General features: G+C 40.5%; 1 protein-coding gene across 1 annotated transcript in view; it reads left to right on the forward strand.

Annotated features, from left to right (window-relative positions):
- Nucleotides 1-450: 450 nt before the first annotated feature.
- grid1a (glutamate receptor, ionotropic, delta 1a) overlaps nucleotides 451-25,089 on the forward strand; it is a 197,349-nt gene continuing 172,710 nt past the window's right edge. Inside the window, 2 exon segments of the mRNA XM_063875111.1 lie at nucleotides 451-829; nucleotides 2,331-2,486. Of these exon segments, the coding sequence (XP_063731181.1) occupies nucleotides 751-829; nucleotides 2,331-2,486 (235 nt within the window). The 5' untranslated portion in view covers nucleotides 451-750.

Raw genomic sequence — 25,089 nt, forward strand, 5'->3', positions numbered from 1 at the left:
GAAAAAACGTCAACTTCTCCAAAGTAAACAGTTTACACCGCCGTCGACTTCCCATCTCTCCAGCCTATATGTTTTTGCTTTTGCGATTGAGATTTTGTCACGCACTTGTTTTTCTTTACTGCAAAGCGTACATAGGCTGATTGACTTTTTTATAACCTCCAGTCATGAGTTGAGGTATCGGCTCTCCGTGCGTCTTTCTCCGGCTAGTCCAAATCATTTCTACCCGGCTTGTCCGGACAGCAAAGGAGTCGTGAAGTCTCTGCAGTCACGTGATCGAGATAGGACTGAAGAGTGAGTGTGTGCAGGTTTTTTTTTTCTCTCGGAGTGTGTATGTGAGATTCTTTCCGTGTGTAGTTAGAGGGGTGTCCCTCCTCCGCATTTTTTGCTGCTTGCCATGCTTTAGACGCCGAAGCGCAGGGAGAGAGGCAAGAGTGAGAGAGGTAACGCCGATCTCTCTCACCGGGCTACCTGGTTTTTTTTTCAGCCTTACCTTGGGTCCCCGTCGGTTTTCCCTCGTCTTTTGGAGCCCTGCTTCCTGCAGTCGGGTTGATTTTTTTGGTCAAAAAAAGAGAGAGAAACTGATCATTTCTGTAGGGTTTCATGCGGGTCTGATCTTCCAGTAGGAGGACCGCGGTTCTGCTTTGCACTGGGTTTTGATCATCTTTTTTTCTTTTTTCTTTGGGTGCTCCATTTGGACAGTATAGGACAGCCGAGCTGAGCTTGGATGAGCCGCTTCGCAGAAATCCCGAGATGGAGTTGCTGCTGATCTCCCTTTCCCTGTGGATATTGCAATGCAATTTGGCCAAAGCGGACTCCATCATACATATCGGTAAGCGTCAGGAAAAAAAAAACATGCTGTTTGGGTTTGACAGGTGTAAAGGCAAAGCGTGCGGGGATAAAGCTCAGCCAGCGCATACTGCGTTGATCAAAGGATTTTGGTGAGAGGGCGGGATAAATAGTCTATTCAGCTTGCATCCTGTGTTTAAGTAACACTTTGACTCTCAAGCGAGTTGAAAAGTTGGCGTTGTTTCGATGGCCATACCACTGACCTTTACTACGCTATTATCTCATTTATAAGTTATTTATTTATCAGCCTAATTCCGCATATATTTGTTATACTTATCAACCGCAAATCAATGCATTATTGCAGGTTGAATATCTAATCCTCACTCTTATTGGCCTGTAAATTGAAATTCTGTTTTTAAAAACGGACTACATTATCTGGGCCTATATCGTAGAAGCTTTGAGGAAACCAATGTCCAATAGCCAAATGGTTAATGCTTTTTTAGACCAAGCTACCTCTTGTCTGTACCCGACAAGCCTCAACTTTCACCGGAACGTGACTGCAATGTCAATTACAAGACCGAGCGAATGTCAGTGGAGTTTCGTTTTAGAGATGCAAAACGCATAGAGCCTCTTTGTTCTCAACTTCAAACCAGAGCTGCCTTTTCCAGAGATGGGGGATGCTTTAATCTCATCATGATGTTGAAAGAACTGTGATCTGTTTTTGCCTTAACATCGCATTACATTTTACAGTTGCAAAATGTGTGTATGATCTCCACTCCACATACACAGACACACAAGACACAAACTGTGTAAATGATGTTTGTGTCCCCTTTTCACTTATGCGTCCACTTATAATGACTGGCATTGTAATCACATATAAAAATGTCAATGTCACTGTGAGAAAATTTTGTCGCGGTGCTCCTCTGCTGCTGCTGCTGCTGCTGTTCACAGTTTACTGCAACAGTCTGGCAAGCAGCAGGTGCTCAGTCACTAGCTTAATACAGAGGTGGGACTCCATCCAGATAATATTGGCAGATGCCCCACATATCGTTCGGGTACCCCAATTATACTTCTCATTTCCTGAAACCTTTTTCCCTGATATATATGCGTCTCCCAATAGCAGATGATGCCATAAACAGAGGGAAAAAGACGGGAGGGAGGGAAACAGAGAGACAGTTGAGCTTCAGTGCGCCTCCCACACTAGGCCTATATTGCTTATTGGGTAAAGTACCATCGATCTAGTAGACATGACAGCCATTCTTTTCAAAATCTGTCTACTTTATGCATCAAATAATGAGAGACTGTGTGATGTGGCCGTGTTGCTCTCCATGGTGCTGAAATCGTGTACTGGGGCACAGAAATGCTATCAAATACAATAACTGTAATGAAATCAGGCATTACGCTTACATGTGTTGGACCACCAAAAGATTAAGTACGATGGTCCATAAATCAACTGCTTTCCTCACCTTCAACTTTAAAGTGCAATTTAACTTCACCCCCTCGAGATTACCCTCCAAATAACCTGGGATTATTTTATTCCTCAGGTGCCATATTCGAGGAAAACTCTGGGAGAGATGACGAGATTTTCCAACTTGCCATCTCAGACCTGAGTCTGAATGATGACATTCTACAGAGCGAGAAAATCACCCACTCTGTTAAACTTATCGAGCCAAACAACCCCTTCCAGGCCGTGCAGGAAGGTAAGCGTGATTCCCCCCCGAATCCTTTCTGCTATAAATTGCCCTTGCTATTTGATTTGATTACTTAGGGCCGCAGGGCACGTCAGGAAGGCGGTCTCTCGTCACTTCTAGTTACAATCAGGGAAGAATTCCCTTGTATCAAAGTCTTGACTGACTTGATCCTGCTGATTTATTTAAAGCCATGAGTTTATGTTTTTCATTACACGTGTTTATCAGGCATTGTGGTCCCTTGGGAAGCAGTCATGGATCCTAAAATATATACAGTATATGGATGTGTGTGTGTGTGTGTCCATCTGCAAAGTGCTGTGCCACTGTACTAAAGCAAGGTGTCTTCTGTGGTCGAAAGCTAGGTGGAAGCATTGAGTTAGAGCACAGCAGCTTAGAATAATATGTTGTGTGAAATAAAAATCGTTTAAGGTTGATCAAATGTATTTCCAACACCAATAATCCACTTCAGTAATCAGTCTCACACAAGAGAAAACAAATATTTGTAGCTTTTATATCCCTTTGAAGGCTGAGACTGCAATCCCGTTCATGCACCCTTAAGCTGTTTTCATGTGAAATGTGTATCTGCTTTATTTGGATTCCCCTAAAGCAGCCAGGAAACACACCTCCACAAATCAGACAGGAATTTAGCAATGAAATTATTTTGTTCAAGGTTATCTTTCTACGTCATTGAAAGGTGGTCCAATAGTTGACAGCAACAGAAATTAAAAATTCTTCCAGTAAAATTAATCATTAAGACTTTAATAGGTTTGAGGAGACCTTCAAATGCTGTTTATGTCCGCTGCATTTAGTTACCAGCCTGTACTTTTGTCCCCAGTTGCACAAAGGCCTTGATGAGTCATTGCTATTCATAGTGCCCCTGACAGGCACAGAACCATGATAATGTGTTCGGCCTTTTGCTTAAATTATCCCATGTCATTAAGCAGTTATCCAGAACAACATCACATATTTTTAATCTTCAAATTCACGTTAAACCTTGATGAAGTCTACATGGAACAGAGTGGTATAAACCTGAAGTATGCAGAGGAGATATTCCTGGTGGCTGCTGAAGATATTGATTAAAGGGTCCCTATTATATCTGATTGGTTAACTGGCCGATTCTGTTGTGATTGGTCAACTGCTTAAAGATCAAGTACAAAGTGTTGGAGCGCTGGCCAATAAAAGCACGAGTGTTACATTGTGATGTCATTATGCTACAGAAATAAAGAAAAGAGTCGAATCGAGGCGTTTCAGGCAGGGGGGGGGGTGTTGGATATGGAATTTGGGGATTTTAGCCTTTGCAGACCATTTACATAAACAAAAACCTATATTACACACTACAGGATAGAGAAAACCCCCCAATGTATAACAGGGCCCCTTCAAGAATATTACACACACATGACTTGCAATTTAGTTTCTGTTGCTTGAGTTGGGATAGTAATTCCACAGACTTGCCAGTAAATCATTTGTTCATTGCTCTGATTATTTAAGTAGTGTATTTGAAGATGGAGTGTTTAAAACAAAACTACTCTTGGTGGAGAACTTTGATAATCCTCCGCATAATATTATAGCACAGTGTTGAACCTGTACAAAAGCCTAAGAACAAACAGGCTGTGGATGATTCTGTAAGAAACCCCCCCCCGCAAAAAAACACATGAATAGAATTCGTAGCTGCAGAGCTTGTTGATGCTCATGGAAAATTATTCAGAGCCTATTTCCTCTGCTCGAATTGCCTTTTGTCTGTGATTGGGTATCATTTACCATGCTTAATTACTGTTTACGGTTAGGCTCTGGATAATCAAATATTCACATAAGTGGGTGATTACGTGGTATTCACTTTCTGGAGTAACGTGAAGTTGTTGCCATGAGGATCAATAGGTGGCCCCGGACACTTGCACTAGACACATGCAGGGTGGTGAGTGTTGAGTGACAACTTGGATAAGTTGACCTTTTGCTTTGCTCTTTTGTTTGCTGCCATCCCACTGTGAGTGGCAGTCAGGACCTTGCCATCGCATGGAGAACAAGGAGCGGAGGGTGGGCATAAACAGGGAGCGGAGGAGATCGGGGACTGGCTAAGTGAGGCTGAGAATAATGATGAGATTATAGAGTTGGGAAAATATAGTGACAGTAAAAAGGGAGGGAGATTATGGGTGAGAAGAGCAATGAAGATAAAAATACCCACGAGTACCAGCAAGGGCAGTGACACAAAAAGGGAGAAGAGAATTATGATCAAGACCTGAATAAACATGAGTGGACAAAAGAAGAGCAGAACAAGAGTTAAGATAGGGCTGAGGTGATGAGGAAAATTTGCAAGCACACTGAGTGGAGTAGTTGCAGCGTCATGTTAGTTTGTCCTCATTCGGCCTCTCGTGTCCTTGCACTAGAGGAACATATATTAACGGGACACCATTCACACAGATACAGCCAGCTATTCAGTCCTCCCACGCTCTTATCGTTCAAAGATGACAGCTCAAGGCGGGTTGGACATACTGCTTGACCACACAACAGGCAGAAGCTGTCCTATTTATAAGCTGGAGCAACTGGAGAGGATGAATAGGGCGCTTTCAACACCGCAAGCGTAAACTCTGAAGAATATCTATGTTTTTTTGTAGTAGCTTATCTGATAAATGACTTTGTATAGATCCCATGATCTTGCAGAAAAACAAACATGCGGCTGGTACAACAGTTCCCTTCATATCTTCTACATTCCCCCTTCAGTTCTTGTTCTTTCATAGAGATCAAAATAAGGCAATGGCAAGAATAACAAAAATTGTGATTTTAAACTACACGCATTTGCCTGGAGGGGAAGTTATGATGACTCCCATAAAGTGGATATGCACGATATAACTGCATGTACTGCCATTCTGATCAATTTACCATTAATGCCTCTCTTATCTAGTAACAGCCAGTCATCAGTCCGGAAAGCCTGTCTGGGTGTGTTAACATTATTCATTAATAACCTGAGAGAATGTAGGTTCAGAGCATATAGTACCTACGGCCTATTAGGGTACCAACTTCACATCCCACAAAGCTGAATGTGTTAAGAATATAACGCCTGATAATAGTCATATTTGAATCAGGCTAAGACAATAGCTAGATGGAAGAAATATGCATATTTATTGGTTTCTCACACATCTTGAGATTTCTCACCCCAGATATTCTTCCCACCTTGAATCAAAAAAAGTTTGTCCGCTAGGCGAGATAAGTATTCATAAGAAACTTTAAAAAACGTTTTTGTCTTGAGTTTTATTCAAAAGAAGTGGCAGAAAGGGGACAGCAAAGCCCCCAACCTTTTTGTGTGATTATGTAAATCTTAAATTATGCATATTTCCAGAAAAGTTGTGCTTGTGAGGTGGAATTTCTTTCTTTCTTTTTTATTTGGCATAGTTTCTTTGAGGATGTGAGATCTCCATTTTCACATCATTTTTGAAGTGTAAGGATTCCCCAACCAGCACTGATTTTATTTCATCTCTCGGAGCAGGTGGGGAAAAGGATTGTGATGGCACATGTTTGTGCAACATTTGGGATTTTCCAGGCATCAAAGCATTTAAAGGATTTACCAAAAAAAAAGAAAAAAGGTATACAAACATTTTCTAACGCACAATAGGACAGCTTACAGAGAGCCACACATTCAATTCACCGTTCCTGCTGCTGATGCATGTTTAGTCAACATAATAGCCATGTTTGCACCTCTGTTAGGCTGTACTTATATCATCTTATCACAATGACAAGGCTAACATGCTCAAATGTTTGCCATGTTCCCCACCTTGTTATCAAGCAAGCATTTACTAACAAGTCCTAAAATCAGCAGTACAGCAAAGACTGAGGGCATTTTCATTATCTGATCATAAAGGCTTCGGACAATCTTAAATCCTTACCTATTTTAATCAAAAACCAAAGATGTCAACCAGTTCATGGCACCAGATAATTAATTAACGGATTACCAAATCATTAGGATTCATTCTCCACCTATTATGAATGCCCCCCCTAAAAATTGCATCCAGTAGTTATCGAGACATTTCAGTCTGAATGTGGTGGAGCAATTAGCAGGAGAGGCTAAAAATAATACAAAAGTCCTATAATTACTGAAAACTGCTTTATTACAGAAACTTACCAGCATAGATTTGTCGGACCTGCATTAAATATACGGTGTACAGTTTCTGCATTTTGACATTCTATCAATTTTGGTGCACCTTTTTCAGCCATGTTGTTAAAATCCTTCTTGAACCCTTAGCCCTGCAGGTTCCTGATTCATTTTTAAACGTACATTCAGAGTGAACCAGGTAGAAAACATAGCCATCTGGCCTCAGTTAGTGGAAGTAGCTTCCTGCCTCTCTAATGTGCAGTAATTTGTTGAGTGTTCTGTCTCGCAAGAGTCCAACTCACACACCACACCACTAGTGACCTTCCATTTTTATCCAACCCCTGCCAAGGTAATGTCAAGGAGGATTTAATTCTTTGCTCTTACTGTCCCTGTAAGGCAATATTCTTTGAAGGGAGCTGGCAGTGCGTTTTTTCTTCTTCTTTTTTTTCAAGCTGTAATGACAAAAGTTGAAATAATGGTTCCTTTGAAAGAGTTGGCATGGGTAATGTAATATCCTCCATCTGATTTTCTGCTTATGACAATCATTACTCGGCTTGCTCTAAACGTGATGGAATGCTGCCCTTTCACTATTATTGTCCTGGTGAATTTAATAATGCTGCATACATCTTGATAATGGATTTGTTTGTTTTATTATGTCTTTTTACCAGCTCAACACAGAGGGAGGGGGACGATCAGGCCATTTTACCAGCCCCTGTTAATTACCCAGTGGTTATTTAAATCCGTCATAAGCTTCTCAATGGGCTGTATAAAGGCCTGCTAGTGTCTTAATCAGCTAAGTGATGTTGCGGCAGAGGTATCACCATTTAATCCCTTCACACTACTCGGCATGTAGGGTTAACCTTTTGTTGGTTGCACAACGGTGGTCCAGTTTGCAGTAAAGAAAATTCTCTGTTTATAGGAGCAACTATTAGAAAGGCAGAAATAACTCATTGCAGTTATTACTCTTTTCCCAGTTTTAGGATCAATTAACACCTCAAGGGTAATCATCTGCATCACCTTGTATAGTAAGTATGTTTATTGCACTGCATAGCTGTGCACCAACATACATAGGGCAGAAGACTTGTATGACAACACATATTGTTGAATTATCAATATTAAATTGGAAATAGTAATTCAACTGTAACATCAATTCAAATGAAGACATTTTCAACACGATAGGAAGGGTAAGAAAACAGGAACTATATCATCTAATAGGGCTGTGCGGGAATGTCAAACTTAAAAGGTTGGGAAGGACTGTAGTAATCAATACCTACAACAGAGTGGATGGAGAGTGCCCACTATTTAAAACCACACACACACACACACACACACACACACACACACACACACACACACACACACACACACACACACACACACACACACACACACACACACACACACACACACACACACACACACACACACACACACACACACCTGAGATGTAAAGTCACATCTTGAATTTGGGCCAATTTGCTGTGGTTAAACTTCTGACAACGCAGTGAGACATGCATTTGTTGTGAAACAAAGAATGTGCGATTTACAGGACGGTATATCACTTGGCTTGGATGTGTTGCTATTATATCTGTGCAAAGTGCAATGTTTTTTCTGTAGCATGCACGTTATTGTGCTGTATATGTTAAGTTTTTGCAATAGGTTCCCTGCTGAGTGCTGACTGTACGCTACTATTCTTCTCATTTTCTCATCTGTCTGCCTCCTGGCAACTCATTTTATCTCCTGGTAGAAATTTCCAAATCCTTCTGCCTTTGTAACACAGGTATTTTTTTCTTTGTCAGACTGCACATGTAACCGGCTGTGCAGCTCTATGGATTACACAAAACTACTTGTCCCTCTACCTGTGCCATTCACACCATACAGTGTGGATGACACTGGGGAGTCCGTATGAGACCTCCAGTCGCCTGACTGACAGCCACACTATAGAACACGTTTTCCTTCAGCTTTTCTTTGGACTAGCCAGAGTCAGCAATGTCTGCCAACTGCTGCGGAGCGATAGTGCCGAGGCAGAGGGCGAGAGGCAGGGGGAGGTCAAGGCTGTTAAATGCTCGATCTGCCTACAGGCCTACAGGTTTTGTCCTCTGTGCTGCACAGAAAACAGCCAGTCAGTATTTCTCTCCCTCAGTGGAAAAACCTCTGTCACACAGTATGACATGTGTAACAGACATATCATTTAGCAGTTCTCAGACTGCTATTGAAGGTACAGAGACATTTCTAAGTATCCAATTATAAAAAGAAATACATAAAACTGTGTGAAGACTTGAAAAGTGATTTTGTTTTTTTGAGTCAGAAGGCCCGGTTGGCTGATTAACTTCAAGAAAAAGAGTCAATTCACTTAAATGCCACGTCTGATCTGTATTCAAAGGAATCATCGGCAGCGAGCTAAATGTCACCATGAGCAGGGATTTTAGTAATCTTTTAATTTGAATAAACAGTGCCAGTGTTATTGTGAAGCGTGGCGACAGGTTTTTACACAGTACAACAAATTAATAAATAAAGGGAGTGAGAGCCATGCGTTGCTTTGCCTTTGGTTGGATTTCAACTGATTTTTTGCAGTATTTTTATATAATAAGGAAGTATTTTTTCGGTGTTGATGTAAACAGTTTTACTGTATCGAGCTAATTAGAGAGAGTGGCAGTCAATTTGGGCCTTTGTGCATTTATGTATTCATCTCACTCCCCATGCTGCATCACTGGCAGACAGCTGAAAGCTGATTTTCAAAGTATTCTCATCGCCGTTCACACTGGCATATTTGATTGAGGATGTTCTGGGGGGTCATTGCGTATAAGGCTGACTAATGGCTTCTGGGTGTTATGATAGCTGTCTGTCTCTGAAGGACAAATGCAGTAAAAACACATTTGGAAAGCGGATACATTTTGAATATAAATCTTGATTGATGTTCTACTGTTTATCCCTCCCTTGGTGCACGAAAGATCCCTAAATTTGGCATCAGAAAATAACATTAGGGTCATTTAGCACTGTCAGACAGTGACATGAAACTAGCAGGAGACCTAATTCAACCTGGCCTGTTCCTGTAATAGTGGCTTGAAAGATATTTTAGCAGCAGTATTGATTTTCAGATGACAGCAGCATTTGATGAATGATGAATAGCTCAAAGAGCGCGGAATATGTTAAAACACCTGCACACATGCCATACATAACTCAAACACCTGCCTGTTATACATACATGAAAACATCAACATATGCTTTCCCATTCATAGGTCTCCCAGCTCCATGTCTTATTCATATTCCTGTCCTCCCTGGTTTGACAGATTTATAACGAGGTGTAGGGAACACTGTGACAGATGTTAGTGCTTTGCCACGACCCCGTACAGCCCCCCACCACCGCTGGGGATTGGCCATCAATACTACTCTACCTGTTGGAATGAGAGCGACTGAGTGAAACTGAGACAGGGGGAGAGAGGGAGACAGAGGTGGCCCAAAGGAGACGTCCTGTCCAATCAGATTGATGCTGATGAGGCCCCAGGACACCTTTGGTTGTAATACATTGAAGTCTCATATGTTACTAGCACCATTTCTCTTTGTACACACTGTTATGCTATGACTTTTATTGAGCCGATGAGATGACAGCGACCAGGAAGGGGGCAAAGATAGAGTGGCCATATAAATGGTTGGAGAGGTTTGCTTGTTTGGGCATAGTGGTAAGGATACATGCCTTTTTATGTATGTCTGCTGTGATGTTTGAGGTGGTTTTATAGACACAGTGTTGTTTTTGTTCATGTTTACGTAAAATCGTAATGGTTTGTTGGGGTGTAGCATGTGTGGTGATAATAGTTAGAGGATGGTAGGCTGTTAACCCCCCCCCTCCACTCACTACAGATGCTGACTAGCTCAAAGGGAAGTGTGCATAATTTACTACCCACCAACTGCATCATTGGCGGCAAGAAGACTTCATTCCAGGAAGGAGGACAAGGAGCAGAAAATCATCCCCCGAGTAAATCCTATTAGAGGCTAAACAGGAGTCAGCCAAAGAAATCCTGCGCGGCTATCTCCGGCTTCACACTCTTTTCAGACAGACGGAGGAGGAGGATGCAGGGGGTGAGGACTGCGGGTGGAATAGGAGTCTTAGTGAGAGAGTGAATCGGTGAGCAAGTGTGATGACGATGGGAAAATTGGGATGATGGAGATGGCAGAAGGCAGAGGGAATGAGGGGAAAAAAGGAGCAGAGGCTGTGAAATTTCAGGCCGTATGGAAGACAAGAGGGGCAAAGTCATTCAAAACTGCAGACTCGGCTCACTAGCCTCATTGATGAAGAGATGCCAACATGTATTTGGGAACCATTGTTTGCATTACTGCCCAGAGAAAAGGCTACCGAGTGGGACCATCTGTCACAAGAATCCCTACTCAGTCTTCCTCGCTGAGCCTCTCACTCTGTCTCTCTCTCACTGCCATGGGTCCTCTCCCCTGCACAGGCAACATGGATTTGATCCAAAGATGAGGCTAAGCTAGTGTGTAAGCCCTCTCTGAGTGAAATCAAAACCCAGCTTAAACCTCATGAGTGAAAGCCTAAAAGAGTGTAGAGGGCGAAACATGCACCAAAGAACTGGGTTGAATGTGTGTCCTAAGATATTCTTTAAACAGTTTGACAAATGAAAAAGTGTTTTATTGAATTCTACAGCGAAAATCATCATTAGTCTTTTCTCTGCATTTCTGATAAGCCGATGTATTCTTAGACTCACTCGTTTCTTTGCTCATTCATCGACTGTTTACCCTACCAGTGCTCGATCCAACACATCACAGTTGTTACCATCTCTCACACGGGATTGTTTAAAATGGAAATGGGGAAACATACTTCTTCAGTTTCACCAGCCTTGAAGATCATCTGTCTTACTCACAGTGTCTCAGCCTAAGATAAAGAGATAAGTCTCAGATAAATAATACATTTGTTTTTGTTTAGAAAATGAGCCAAGTACATATTTCAGTCTAACAGAATGTAGGCCATGATATGTCATGTTATCCAATCCGTCTCATTACCACATCAAGACAAATCAACCAGGGAGTACTTATGAGATATATAGGCCTGATTTCTGTTGTTCTAACCCATCACCAGTGTGTGAGTTCTCGCTATGTTGTAGAGAAGGATTCATGTTGGGTTTCAATCATACAACAAGCTTTGGTAATCCCACGTCTCATAATTCAATTAATCCTTCCTTTACTATGTTTATCTTGCCCTTATTCAGCAGAAACAACATGACCAGCTAATTATATCCATAACTAGGAATGAGAGCAGATTTATTTATAAAACAAGGGGCTGAAATGTGTGTTCTTCCAACTGATGACAATCATTTTTCCAAAACCATGGCACCCCTTCACAACTAGATTTGCACACAATGAAAGAGGTGTGCTTGATTTAGATTTGAAAAGTATACCTTGGTGTGTGTGTGGTGCATTGTGATGGCCTCTGATGTCTGAAGCACTCCATGGTGTATTGATATTCAACCACTGGTACTAGCACACCCCATGATTAGTATTTTCTTTGACATGTCCATACATTGAAAAAAACATGTTAAGAAAAATTCAATCAAGCCCCAAATATTCACCTTGGTGGCACTAGAGGGGATAGGAAGGTTTTTTTTGTGAACAATGAATGAACATTTTTGAACCAGTCCTTCATGTGCAGTAGATGAGATATTTCGCTTGGTGGTGGGAGTTGTCGGCTCACCAAAGTAAATTCGGATTTGCACTTTGAAAATCATTCAAATTTTAAGATTATCCATCTGGTAATTATTGGAATATTTCAGTCAGAACAAAGTTCTTGACCATCGATCCATTTGTAAATACAGTAATTTACAGTAGCACATTTATGCACAGATGCAACTACATTTTTCCGCTTTTTCTTAAAACGTTTTTTGTGGAAAGGAAAGTTGATTCACACTGAGAGTAAAGTTCTCACCCGCTGAACATTTTTTAAAAGCTTGAACCATGGTCTCAGCAAAATAAATAAATAAATGGTTTCAACCAAATGCAAAGGCTTCTGACTGAGCCAATTCAATTTTTTTAAGTCAGCTGGATGAACATTTTTTATGCTGAGGAGGATCACACACAGAGAAGGAGGTGATGGAGAGAGCAAGCCTTCAAATCGACAGCAATGTGAAGGATTCATTATTTCACTTGAACGACAGCAGGTTAATCATCAGGCATTATCATGTCACTCTGAGGCATGCAGTCATTTTCTTTGCTTCAGACAAAATCTTTCCAGAGCATTTTGCATGAACGGCTTACTGCTGTCATTTAAATCACTCTATGTCTAGATTTTCCTCAAAGGACGGAAAACCACACTGGGTGGCGTTGTTAACATTTACAGCGTATATGTCATAGCATCTCCTGTGTTTGCAATTGATTTATGTATATGTCTCTTTCCGTTGTTGTTGTCTAATTGTTGTGCAGGTTTGTCAAGGTACATTTCTATGGTCCGTGTGTGTGTGTGTTACACTCCACTCATGGCTGGTCATGCTCCCAGTTTGGCTTCTGCTTTAACAAACAAAACCTCCAAATATTTAGAAATCTACAGTGATGTACCGGAATCATATTGAAGGTGAAAAAAACTAAACTTTTTGAGCTATTGTCGTCAGTTCTTAGAGCAATAACATCAGTAATGTGACTGTCTGAGAGTAGATTTATGGATCAACACTCCCTCTGATCTATTGTACACTTTTGCAAAACAAAGACTAAAAACAATAATAGCCCATATTATTGTTTGGATCCACCTAACACGGAAAGGAAAAACCCCAAAAGCATAATAGGGCAAGCTTCGCTAAACATTTTCTTGTTCCAACCCATTCTATATTTATCCCGATACCTGATGTTGTCCTCCTAGAAATATTTCCACTAGACTTTTACATAACTGGCCCTATTCTGGCCTAGAAAAAGCATTTAGGCGGATGGGGTCAGTTATCAGAAATGGTTGAATTGTCGTAGGCGTCTGGCCAGAGCTGTTAAGATAATTGCATACATTTAATATGAGAGCAGGATGTGAAGGCAGATGACTCGTGGCTTTATATATTATAGGCATATGTGTAGTCTCCCACATAAGGGAATTGCATAATAGATGTTCTCATCCATTATATTCCTTCCATGTCTATATTAGACACAGTGTCCCAATTATCTGTATGACTCTTATAAAAGAGTAAAACATAACCAAGCACCATGCCTCAGGATCATAAGATTTTCAAGAAGAGATAAATGTAATGCCATTAAAAAGGAGGATTTAGCTTAATTTTATCAACCAAAATAAGATTGGCTTCAGTGATTTTTGCACTTTGTTATCGATGCCTTCAGTCCTTCCAGTAGTTAGACAGAAACAGAAAGAAAAACTGAACCGAATGTTTGGAAGAGCTACATTTTCACAAGGTCCAACTAAAGCAAACTTTCAGTAGGTATAGGCTTATCTCACCTGCACAACAATGGTATCACAATCAGAAAAATAAGTCTTATAGGCACTATGAAAATACACAAAATAAGAGTAGGAAAGAAGCGAAGCAGATCGCCTCGAGCGGAGAAGGAGGAGAACAGCGGTGGCAGAAGAGGTGGCAGCTTTCAGCTCATGTTTCTATCTTTCTCTTTTCTTGGACAGCAGGAGGATGTCTATCAAGGCAAGTCATCATTATTGTTAGTGCCAGCGTCCTCCTAGCAACGCCCTGATAGTTCATGAAACCAGGAAGAGAGGCTAGAAAAATGAGACCTTTCCCCATTGAATAGTTGTCCCTCACTGACACACCGCATGGCCACTCGCTGCCATAACAAAGCCTCCCTTTTAACTGCACAAAAATGGAAACTCTCGGACACAGTCGCATTCATTCCAGCAAAAACAGTGTGTGCTTTTGTAACCGGCATGTGGTTGGTGAGGGTACACTGTATGGGTTTGTGTGTGTGATTCGGATGTGAATACACAACAAACTAGCTAGTTTGTTAGTCCTGCCATGGCAGCATGTTAATGAATGGCAATTCTTCAAAAACCACATAACAAGATGTCACGATAACACAGCGCTGTATGGCCATGATGCCATGGACCATTGACTTAATGAACCGTGTTTCTTATATCCGGATGCACTTGGGATGAGCAATCTAATGCCTCAATCCGTTGCATCGTTGATATGGCAACTGCTCCCTACTCGGGAGGGAGCACATTTCCCCCGTCCACCTGTTGATGCGGGAGAAACAGGCCGGGAGACATATGAATGGAAATGAGATAAAATCAAAGCACATGCAGGAGCGCGAGGGACGAAATATCATTTAAAACAACCGTCATATGCGCGATGATTCTCTCCTTCTCGATAACAGCATGATACAATCAGGTACTTGAGGGGGATGTTGGAGCTATTTCTTTTTTCTATTTTTTTTTTTTTTTTACAAAAAATGTATATTCTATCTGTCATAATGACTTCGTACTAAGCGGTGCCCTCTTTTCCTTCAAATTAGCCAAGCTCGTTTCACAAATGGTTGATATAATGAGATCATGTGTAGTGTATAAAACAGAGATGGTTTCAGAGATTAGCCACAGGAATATTCAGCTTCGTTCTGTGACACGAGTAAGAAAGCGAGCGAGCAGTAATGACCCTCTCTTGTTTCTAGGCCCAGAGGAGAGAAAATACATCAGCCTGAAAGTCAAAGTTGCTGCCTGGTTGTGGCTGCTGGGATTTCTTTGCTGGTGGTGGAATAGTTGCAGTGTTTGTGTGTCAATATTTCAAGGGCTGGCTGGTATTTTTATTTGCCATTAATTTAGTTTAATTTGCATGAAATATCTCCTGAGACCATGCATCTGTTTTAGTTTTCTGGTTAGTAATTTGAGCTGAATATGCTGTTAATTCTGGTGGGTTTTTCTCTTAATTTGATCTGAAAAATCTTTATAGGGTTTAACCAGGATTGCCCCCGATGGCGTCATATTCAATAAATAATCCATGTTTTATAGTTTTCAAGGCAGATTGTGATGGTTAATTAATAATAATAATAATAATAATAATACATTTTATTTGTAAGCGCTTTTCAATCACTCAAAGACACTTTACAGATGAAAAATAAGTAATTAAAATACATTTAAAAACACAGAAACACAAGAAAACGCAGAGAAGTAGATACATTGTAAATAGAACAGCACAATACAACAGTCAGACAGAACAAAAACAGAATTAGGAAAAGTGGTGGTTAAGAATTATAGGCAGAGTGGAACAGGTGTGTTTTGAGTAGTGATTTGAAAAGTGTGAGGTCATTGCAGTCACGGATGTGGTTGGGGAGGGAATTCCAGAGGGTAGGGGCAGCAACGGAGAAGGCTCTGTCTCCCCAGGTTCTGTGCTTGGTTTTAGGGACAGTGAGGAGGTTGGCATCAGAGGAGCGGAGGTGACGGGGAGGGGTGTAGTGGTGGAGCAGGTCAGTGAGGTAGGAGGGGGCCTGGTTGTGGAGGGCTTTGTGGGTGAGAAGGAGGAGTTTGAATTGAATACGCTGAGGGACGGGGAGCCAGTGGAGGTTCTGGAGGACAGGGGTGATATGATCGCGTGAACGGGTGTGGGTGAGAAGACGGGCGGCGGAGTTTTGAATGTATTGGAGTTTATGGAGGAGTTTGGAGGTTGTACCATAGAAAATGCTGTTGCAGTAGTCGAGGCGGAATTGTTTGTCTCTGTGATTGCTTTACCTTCAGAAAGCATTAGGAGAAGCCGCTCCCGCTGGTTTAAGAGCATAGGAAAGGATTTTTATTTGGCAAAGGGGCCATTTGTTTAAGGGCTAATATCAGCTTTGTTGTGAGCCAGATCAGCCCCATTGGTGTTCATTAATATTTGCAAATATCAATGCATGTGTTTGGCTCTGTGTTTCCCATTTGCTTGTGCAGAGGCTCAGTATCATCCCCCCTCTGTAAGGAACTGACGGGCAGCTTTTAGGATTGTGCCTTTAACATCGTAAATCTATGATTACGCGTTCCTCGGGTCTGAGAGCGCAAGGTCTGAATAGGAAAGGCTCTGGGAATGTGTCATCAATAATCTCAGTAGTCCTGTAATACCTTTCAATCCTCAGTGCTGTCAATGCCATTTTAGCTTTTGCTACCCATTTAAACTAACCCTAACCCTATAGCCTTTCTAATCCAACACAGCTTCTTTTATTGCGTCTTAATGTCACCCTTTTGCAGTATTTCTGACTCTATGTGTGATATGAATAGGGGTTATCCCACTGCTGTGATGCGTAAAGTGGAGGAGGCTTTAAAAATCTTTGTTGCAGCCGTTCTCAGCTGAAATGGATTACACCTGGCACAGATTTTGGTTAGGATCAATGAGAACAAAAACTCAGTGTTCTGTTTCCTGCGGTGCTTTTTGACCCTGGACAAACTGGGCGGTGTGGATTATTGATCAAGGATGGTTGATTATTATTAACTCAACAGCCTTACATTTAAGAGGGGTTTTATTATGTGTTTCATTATAAAATAACCTCAATAAATGTGGTGCTTGGAGTAATAAATCCCAATAAATAATTTGAAACATGCAAGGTTTGCTTAGAAACAGGCCCCCATTTTTTATAGACTTCAACATTATGGTGCTTTGTTTATTTCATTTTGGAGCACAATAATTTCAATCAGGGTTGAGCAATTATTCATTTGTGTTATTCTTTTAGTTTAGCAGAATGTTATCATGACGATTAAGATTTCATTGTATGTTTAATGTTTTTCCCGTAGCAATTTTTCTGGTAGGTAATGGAAACAGGAAACTGTTTTTGGTTTATGACTGACACATTATTATTCAATTCGTACATTAAGTAAAGATCAGTCGTAGCTGCAGCTGCAATCTAAGATAAGTGAGTTTGTTTCTACTGTCTGAGGCCATTTCTTCAGGTCGTCCTCCCATCCCTCTGTAGTACAAGGGAGAGGTATGATCACATTATGTTGTTTAAAGTGTGACTGGTTGTGTTCCCAAATCCGTTATTCCCCCAAAAAGCAACAGCTAACAGTCCAATCAGTTACAGCAATGGACCAAGAGTTTTTCCAATAATTCTTACAAGGTATCACGGTGCAGGAAACAAAGCGGATGATAAAAAAACAAACACATTTTCTAATTATTGTTCCTGCAGTACAGAAAATAGTCTCATAAAATACATTGCAGTAGAACAGAGTTTGACTATAGCACCTTGCCATACAAACATACAAATAAACAATTTCTTATACTGTATGCAAACATACTGTAATGATATACTGTATAATGTACACATTTAAGCCTAAATAGTATAAATATATATGCCTACCTATATAGTAACCTACATTACTGATTTACAGAATGCTCATGCTGGAAGTAATAATCAGCAGCAGAGTGAGAGAGATGTACATGACTTTTTCTGCCTGAAGATTTTATCTCATGAGCTCCCTTTCTTGAACCTTGACACGGTCTAATTAAGTGTGAATTTGCCCTTAATCGAAAGAGAGCAAAGTTAGGACTCTATACACAACAGGCCAGATGAGCCAATAGAGACTAAACTTCTGCTCATCTTTCTCTGGAGCTGCCTCATGCCTATAAGGATCTGGAGTCAATGCTGGGCTGATTCCTGAACTCGTCATCGGCTGTAACGATTCTGTGATCGAGTCCGATCAGCAGTGTTTAAGCAACAGGATGTGACCGTGCTGTCTGAATGGATGATTTCCCCTCATCTAATTCCCTGTAGGGCTCCCGCTTCTAAATGACCTCAGCTCCCTCCTCTAACCACTGTAATGATCAAAGGAAAGCTGTCTTTCTATCCACTCAGCAGAAATCACTGGACTCCAGAGTTCAGGCCACACAATTAATAAAGAGCGTTTGAAGTTTCCCTTTCATGCGTATTGGATATTTTAAGATGAGAGTTTAAATGAACAATACATGCATGGCAATGTAAAGCATTCACATTGGACAGCACTGTGCTGCAACAAATTGATATGATGATACCATCAATAAAGTAAAGGAGAAAGCTGTGATTACGCTTGCCTCATCCTCAAATTGTATTTCCATATTCAAAGGTTTTTAGAAAATAGGACATTTACAGCTGCGGAAAAAAAATTAAGAGACCACTTCAGCATTATGATTTTGTCTTTTTAAAATATTTAGAGGTACAGTATGTCTTTGATTGAAATTATTTTTTATTTTATTGTATTCTCTAAACTACCGACAATTTTGCTCTGTGTTGGAATTCAACAGATACTGGAATGGCTGCCGTACATGTAAAGATAAAGATTTAAGAAAAATTTGAAGTGGTCTCTTAATTTTTTCCGCGGCTGTATGTTGAAAAAAAAGTGTAACATGATTTTATTTATTCATAACTAAGGGCTATAGAATACGCAAAAATAGATCTTTCTAAACCCACCTTCCTGCTAATATCTGTCAACTTATCCTGTTTAGTTCTGTTGTCTTGTGTCTATGTTTTCTTCCATTATGTTTTTTCGTGGCCCCATATGTGAAAGCACATAGAGCTACTTATACCCAGCCTTTAATTAATTTCTTTGTGTCAACGCCGTTGGGAAATAAAGGTGATTCTTATGTAAAGAATGTTCATTCACCCACTGTGAGGCAGATCACATGGCGCGTCTAATCATCACATGGAGGCAGAGGAGCTAAAAACCTTTTTGGTATTCACCTCACACGCTTTATTACAAACGACAAGATATAACCTGATGAGTTTGACCTTTTCATCACGTGGTACTTGTGGTAATTGTACCAAGAAAAGAACGACTTTTGAATTCATCAACGGGAAATTGGATTAGTTGCCTGGCAGCGACTTTTACTTTTTCACATGTACAGAATATATAGTTTGTAAAAGTAGCCTATTGATGCTGTTCTCCATTGCAGGACACCTGCCAAAAAAAAGAGAAGATTGTCATTGATGCATGTTTCTTCTCCTGTGCCCAGATCTAGTCCAACAGGAGCTCTCATCATAGACTACATTATAAGATCCAGTACCTTTTGATTCCTCATTACTTTGTTGTAGCACTCCCCATTTCTCTGTCTAATGGTGTGCTTCGTTTTGCATTTTTTCTCATGATGTACCTCCCTACTCTTATGGATTAGTTCTTGGGGGGGATTTCCCTAAGGGTTGTGGGTAATGTTCAAGCCTGTCAGCTGTCTTATATGAAGGCAAGCTTTGCCCGTATCACATAGATCACAACATTGAGATGATGCTAATTAATTCCAACTTTGTGCATGAATTGGTTCTTGTGATGCTGGCAGTTTTCACTCTGTCTGGTGCGGATATACAGCCTGCGTCAGTACCTAAAAACCTCTCTGCTTACGTGGGAGAAAAAAGTACTGGTAAGCCTTTCTGATGTGATTTGGCTTTCTATAAGTGATATAAACACCCACAACCGCACGGTTTATATCCAACAAGTCTTTTCCACTCCCAGATTCTGTGTAAACGCTCACAAACAACAGCATGAACACCTTCAGTTTAATGAAATACACTTGGTTTACACACTTACAAGCTTTTTTTATACTGTACATGACACATTACATGTTGTTAGATGGTGGTTTTACAATGGCCCCCCTCCCCCAAACTAATCCCAGATTGTGTAGCCTAGTCATTATTGTCTTGTTTGAAGCTGGGCTAATATTTGCTGAGAGTTATTAACCTCATTGTAACATTCATGAGGTCTCAACCTTGCTGTGTGTCCCAGTTTGAGCCCTATGCTGTGGCTGCTATTTGAAGGCGTATAATCATACCAAACCAAAGGAAAATAAATAATTTGCATAGAAAGAAAAAACAAGGTTTGAACACTCTGTGATCCAGATTTATTGTGAGTGTTTTTATATATTTTAAATTGGTAGTGAGATAATCAGATCTAGGTCACATTGGGGTTAAAAAAAATCAGATTGTTCTTGTTTAAATCCTGCCAAAGGGTAAAACCGTGTCCTTTAGGGTGGGGAATGCGCTGTGATTTATGTACAGATCATGCAGCCATTTGGTATGGGCTATTATCCTGCATATGATTATCATTATTCTCTCCTGCCTGTTAATCATGGCAATCTTCCAGGGTATGTTGGCAAGGTGATCACATTTAATCTGGCTGTGTAAAGACCACTCCACAAAGGTTGTTTTATCACTTAGAAGAGGAGGCTAGCATTACCCAAATGAAAAACAAGCTGGAGAAGAGGCTGATTTGTCACAGGCTGATTAGGCCTCTCCCAGGCACTTCTCTGTGCTCCTACAGGAGCTCTTCAAGGGCACAGAGACACAGAGGAGCCCTGAGAGGCACAACACCACTGTTTATTTTCACATTTAAGCAGGCAACACTAAAAATCTCCCACCCACTTGAGGCTATATTTGCACACCATCGAAGAAGAACAGACAACCTGTTATTGCAATCTGCTTTTGTTCTAAGTACAATCAGTACTATTTTGTCACCATTCGCTTAGCTATTCATTTTGAGATGAATAAGACTTCTCTTTTATAGATGCTCTTGAGGAAGCAGACGGAAAGTTAGACAATAAACACAACAGTTGGTGTCAGGCATCACAATTGAAAACAATAGATGCGGAACAAATGACGAGCAAGAACATAAGGACACATCCCTTCTTAGTCACTTATTCATGAATCGTAGAGAGTTGTCAACACAATGTAACTCATTCTGTCTTTCTTGGATGCCGTGTTGTGAAAGAATTAAATTATTGTTATGGCACAGACTTTTATGTAATATTTTGTAGAAACACGGCCCTGTAGATTTCCTTTGTTTTAAAATGGATGTGGGGTAATTTGACAATCTATGACTCACTGCTGATGTTTATATGTCTGTGTGTGTTTTCAGATTAGTTCACCTTGAAGAATGTGAGCAAGATGGCAAACTAAAGCCGCGCAAATAACCAGGTTGCATGTTACATAAGAAGATATCTATGTCTTCTTTTCCCCGGGGGCCAGGCACTTGTACAATACATTAAATATAACCTGTTTCAAGGGGTCATTTACGTCATCTCCCTGGAGCCATCCCACGATCAGCCTCACTCACAATTACTCCTCGCCTTTCTCCCACATCAAACAGGTAGTAGAGTCCTCAATCTTCCCAGTCTCCTCTACAAAGTGGCTCACTGGAGACTGAGAGGTAACATAGTGAGGAAGGAAGCCACTCTCCTTCCTCTAGAGGTCCCTGGTTTATGCCCTCATGTTAGAAAAAGTGTACGTTTCTTTTCAATCCTTTTACCATCGCAAGACTGTAGTTACACTCCAACTTGAAGTATCATGCTGTAGTTAATCGTTCAAAGATGAAATTATAAGTTACTCATGTGTGTTTATGTTAGTCTGTAACACGAGGTATCTGTGGAAAAGAGGGTTATACAAACATTGCAATTGAAATGTTAGAATAGCATTCAAATCATGAAAGGAGTATACTGACGTGAGACAAATGTGCTAATGATTTAATCGTTGACCTCATTCATCAAGCAAACATGGCAGTCCCTCGCTGTTTTATATCCTCGTTAACAGTGGCGCTTCTAGAGTCTGTCGGGGCCCTAGGCAAAAATTCACTGGGGCCCCCTCAAACCAGCGTTCTCTGATACCAACAAAAAAATAGCTGCATTTGAGTTATTTTCAAATTATGAATATAAACTTTAAAAATGTAAAACAGAACAATAGAACTTAAATACATAAATAAATATCAAAGCAACTTCGACAAACCTTGGAAAATTGTGCTCTAGCCTACTAAAAAAACAAAAACGTTGGCACATTACACATTCAGGGGCAATGAACATATTTAATAACTTAAAAATATACATACACAAAGTACAAAATACAGTCTCTTACACTTGTAAAATTACATTTGTCCAAATGTCTTACATCTAAATGTCACAATTTAACATTCATAGCTTGACAGTGCTCAGTCAGACACAGCTTCATCAGTTAACTTGGCTACAGCAAAGCTAGCTGATTTCCCCCTCCAAATCACTCCATTACTGGTGTCCTATACAACTACAGGTAAAACGTTACTCTAGAAATGGCAGAGACCATATTTATTTCAGTAATAATACCAAGTTGACTGGTTATGAACAGGTTATGAAGTGTTAATACTGTAATTACTAGCATCTACATTCTTTCAGCCGGCTAGCTAAACTAAGCTAACAAGTCAACTGCGGTGGCCCGACCCGGCCGCGCGCACTGGGCTCAGTAATGTCACGGCCAGCAGAGCAGATATTGTTCTGCTAGCTAAATTAACTAATCAGTAAACGTCAAAGTAAACAAAAGCAATAATTTGATGCGAGTGGAAGTCACGTAATTCAAGTGTCTCTCAACCACAGTTAAGGCTAAACTAGCAGCATTTAGTTATTTAGTATATTTTTTTGTCGTTTAAAGTTGTGTCAGCCCTCGGGGGCCCCCTACTGGTCTGGGGCCCCAAGCAGTTGCCTGCCTTGCCTGTTGGCAAGCGGCTTCCCTGCTTGTTAATCGATCAATGCTTTTGATTTGACACTCATATTAACAAGACGTTTAAAGATGAGGTTTTGGTCTTTTAGAAAATTGATAGGACCAAGAAATTATTCAATGAATTAAAGCTATAGAGCTCCTGCAGATGATGTCATTATATGCCCCAGGTCACAATCGACACATACGACACACCTGTCTTGGAGTCCATCGCGGCAAGTAATAATATACATTTGCAGACTGTACAGTGGTGATTCTGCTATGACCGTTCACTAAATAGCCTGGAAAAGAAAGGAGTATCGTATTATCGCTCCAGGAAGACTCAAGGATACGAGGGTCAATGCTGGGGTTAGAGATGTAGGAGCTTCAGAAATTCTGCATGGCACATCCCCAGCCGCTTTCGAGCAGTGCACTTCACAGGCGTGGAAGGATACAGAACAAGCCAAAGCACTGGGTGTTTAAAATTTATTGTTTAATTAAGGGGGAGTGATACCCAGTATATTCTAGCTGAATGGAGCTTGTTTAATTACATTTAGACTCAACATGTCTTCACCTACCATTATTGTAGCAGCAGTGAACAAAGTGTTGAATCTATTGATATGTATTGTTTTAGGGAACGATCTTAATCCACCGATCGGATTTATTTTCCTTTTTTCATTTCATTCGATTACTTTGCCAGATAAGAGGAATAAAACAGACTGAGTTTTATACATGAGGCAGACAGGTAAACTGCACAAATGATGAGCAGTGAAGAGTAGATAACGGAACACTCCTTTCAACACTGGGAAGAACTATTTATATACCCTTGCAGTGATGGTATTGGCAGTCGCATGTTTGCTGGTGTTTAAATATCAAGAAGTTTAAGTTGACGAAACCGAGAACCCTTCACATTTTATGCTCCAGCTTTTGTCACGTTTGAGATTCCCCCTTTAGCTACATGATGGATGCTTTCCAATATATCTTGAGTTCTGCCTACGCAATCTACATCGTTCTTCCTATTAGACAGGATTAGCCTGAAGCACTTTAATTGTGATCGGGTGTTTATTTAATCAGCCTAAATTTCTTACAAATTGCCGAATTTCCTAATAAAATGACGAAGTCATTAACCCTCGGTAATGATAAACACTGCACCCTGGTGGGTCTGTATGAACATCCGCAAAATGGTGTGTCCCAACTCAAAAAGTCACTACTGCCAGAAGGAGCTCTAAAAAAATCATGTCAAGTCAATTTTAAGATTGTGTAATTAAACAACATTCTAGGTGCTAAATTTGCTGTGATCACCATCGACACACTGCTGTCCTTGCATCCCTTATTCATCGCATTAGTAAAATTATATAATGAATTTTAAACCATTCTTGAAGGGGTTAAATCTGGATTATGACTGCTCCCCAACATTTAAAAAATATCCAAGTTAATGGGAGTGATGATATTGCCGTCCAGGACTTGACTCCAAGGAAAATATTTAAATGCTGGTGGGATTATGGCAGCCTACTAATAATTCTAAACAACATTGCTCCAGGCAGTGTTTTCAGAGAGCCAGTGCAGCAGCAACGTTAAGATGAGAGATACGCAGACCTGGGTGTTTAAATAACTTATACAAAGAAGGTGTGATGATAACAGTAAGAATTAGCAATAGTGGACTTGTTAATTAAATATTATAAGATGTCTTTACACAACCAAATTTTTAACTTTAAAAGACCTCACATGAATTGTTTTTTCATGTTGAAAATTGGTACTTGTAGTATGGGTAAATCTATCCGTTATCCATAATGGTGTTTATTTTCACTTTTCTTGACATTTATCATTGGACTGATTTTGACTTTGCAACATATAAGAAGTGAATAAATGCAAGATGAACATTTTATCACATGAGGGCATGATTTCAGAGGAAAGCTGAACAAAATGATGAGTACAGTGAAGAGTGGAGAGATCAAGGAACATCATTCTCCCCGTGTTTCCAGCAGTGAGGAAGGCAGAGCCGTGACTTTGATCCCTGGTGTGATGGGTACTCTGGGCAAGTTACAGCATGCTGTGCTGGTGTTAGGTAGTAAGAGATTTAAGTGACCTGAGGAGAGAAAAACCTTCCAATCATTTATGTCCTCATTCTTCTTCACTGTTTTAATCTCACTCCCCACTTTTACCTACTAGTCGGTGTTCTCT

The sequence above is a fragment of the Eleginops maclovinus genome, chromosome 22 (genome assembly GCF_036324505.1).
Source record: "Eleginops maclovinus isolate JMC-PN-2008 ecotype Puerto Natales chromosome 22, JC_Emac_rtc_rv5, whole genome shotgun sequence".
NCBI classification, from domain to species: Eukaryota; Metazoa; Chordata; class Actinopteri; order Perciformes; family Eleginopidae; genus Eleginops; species Eleginops maclovinus.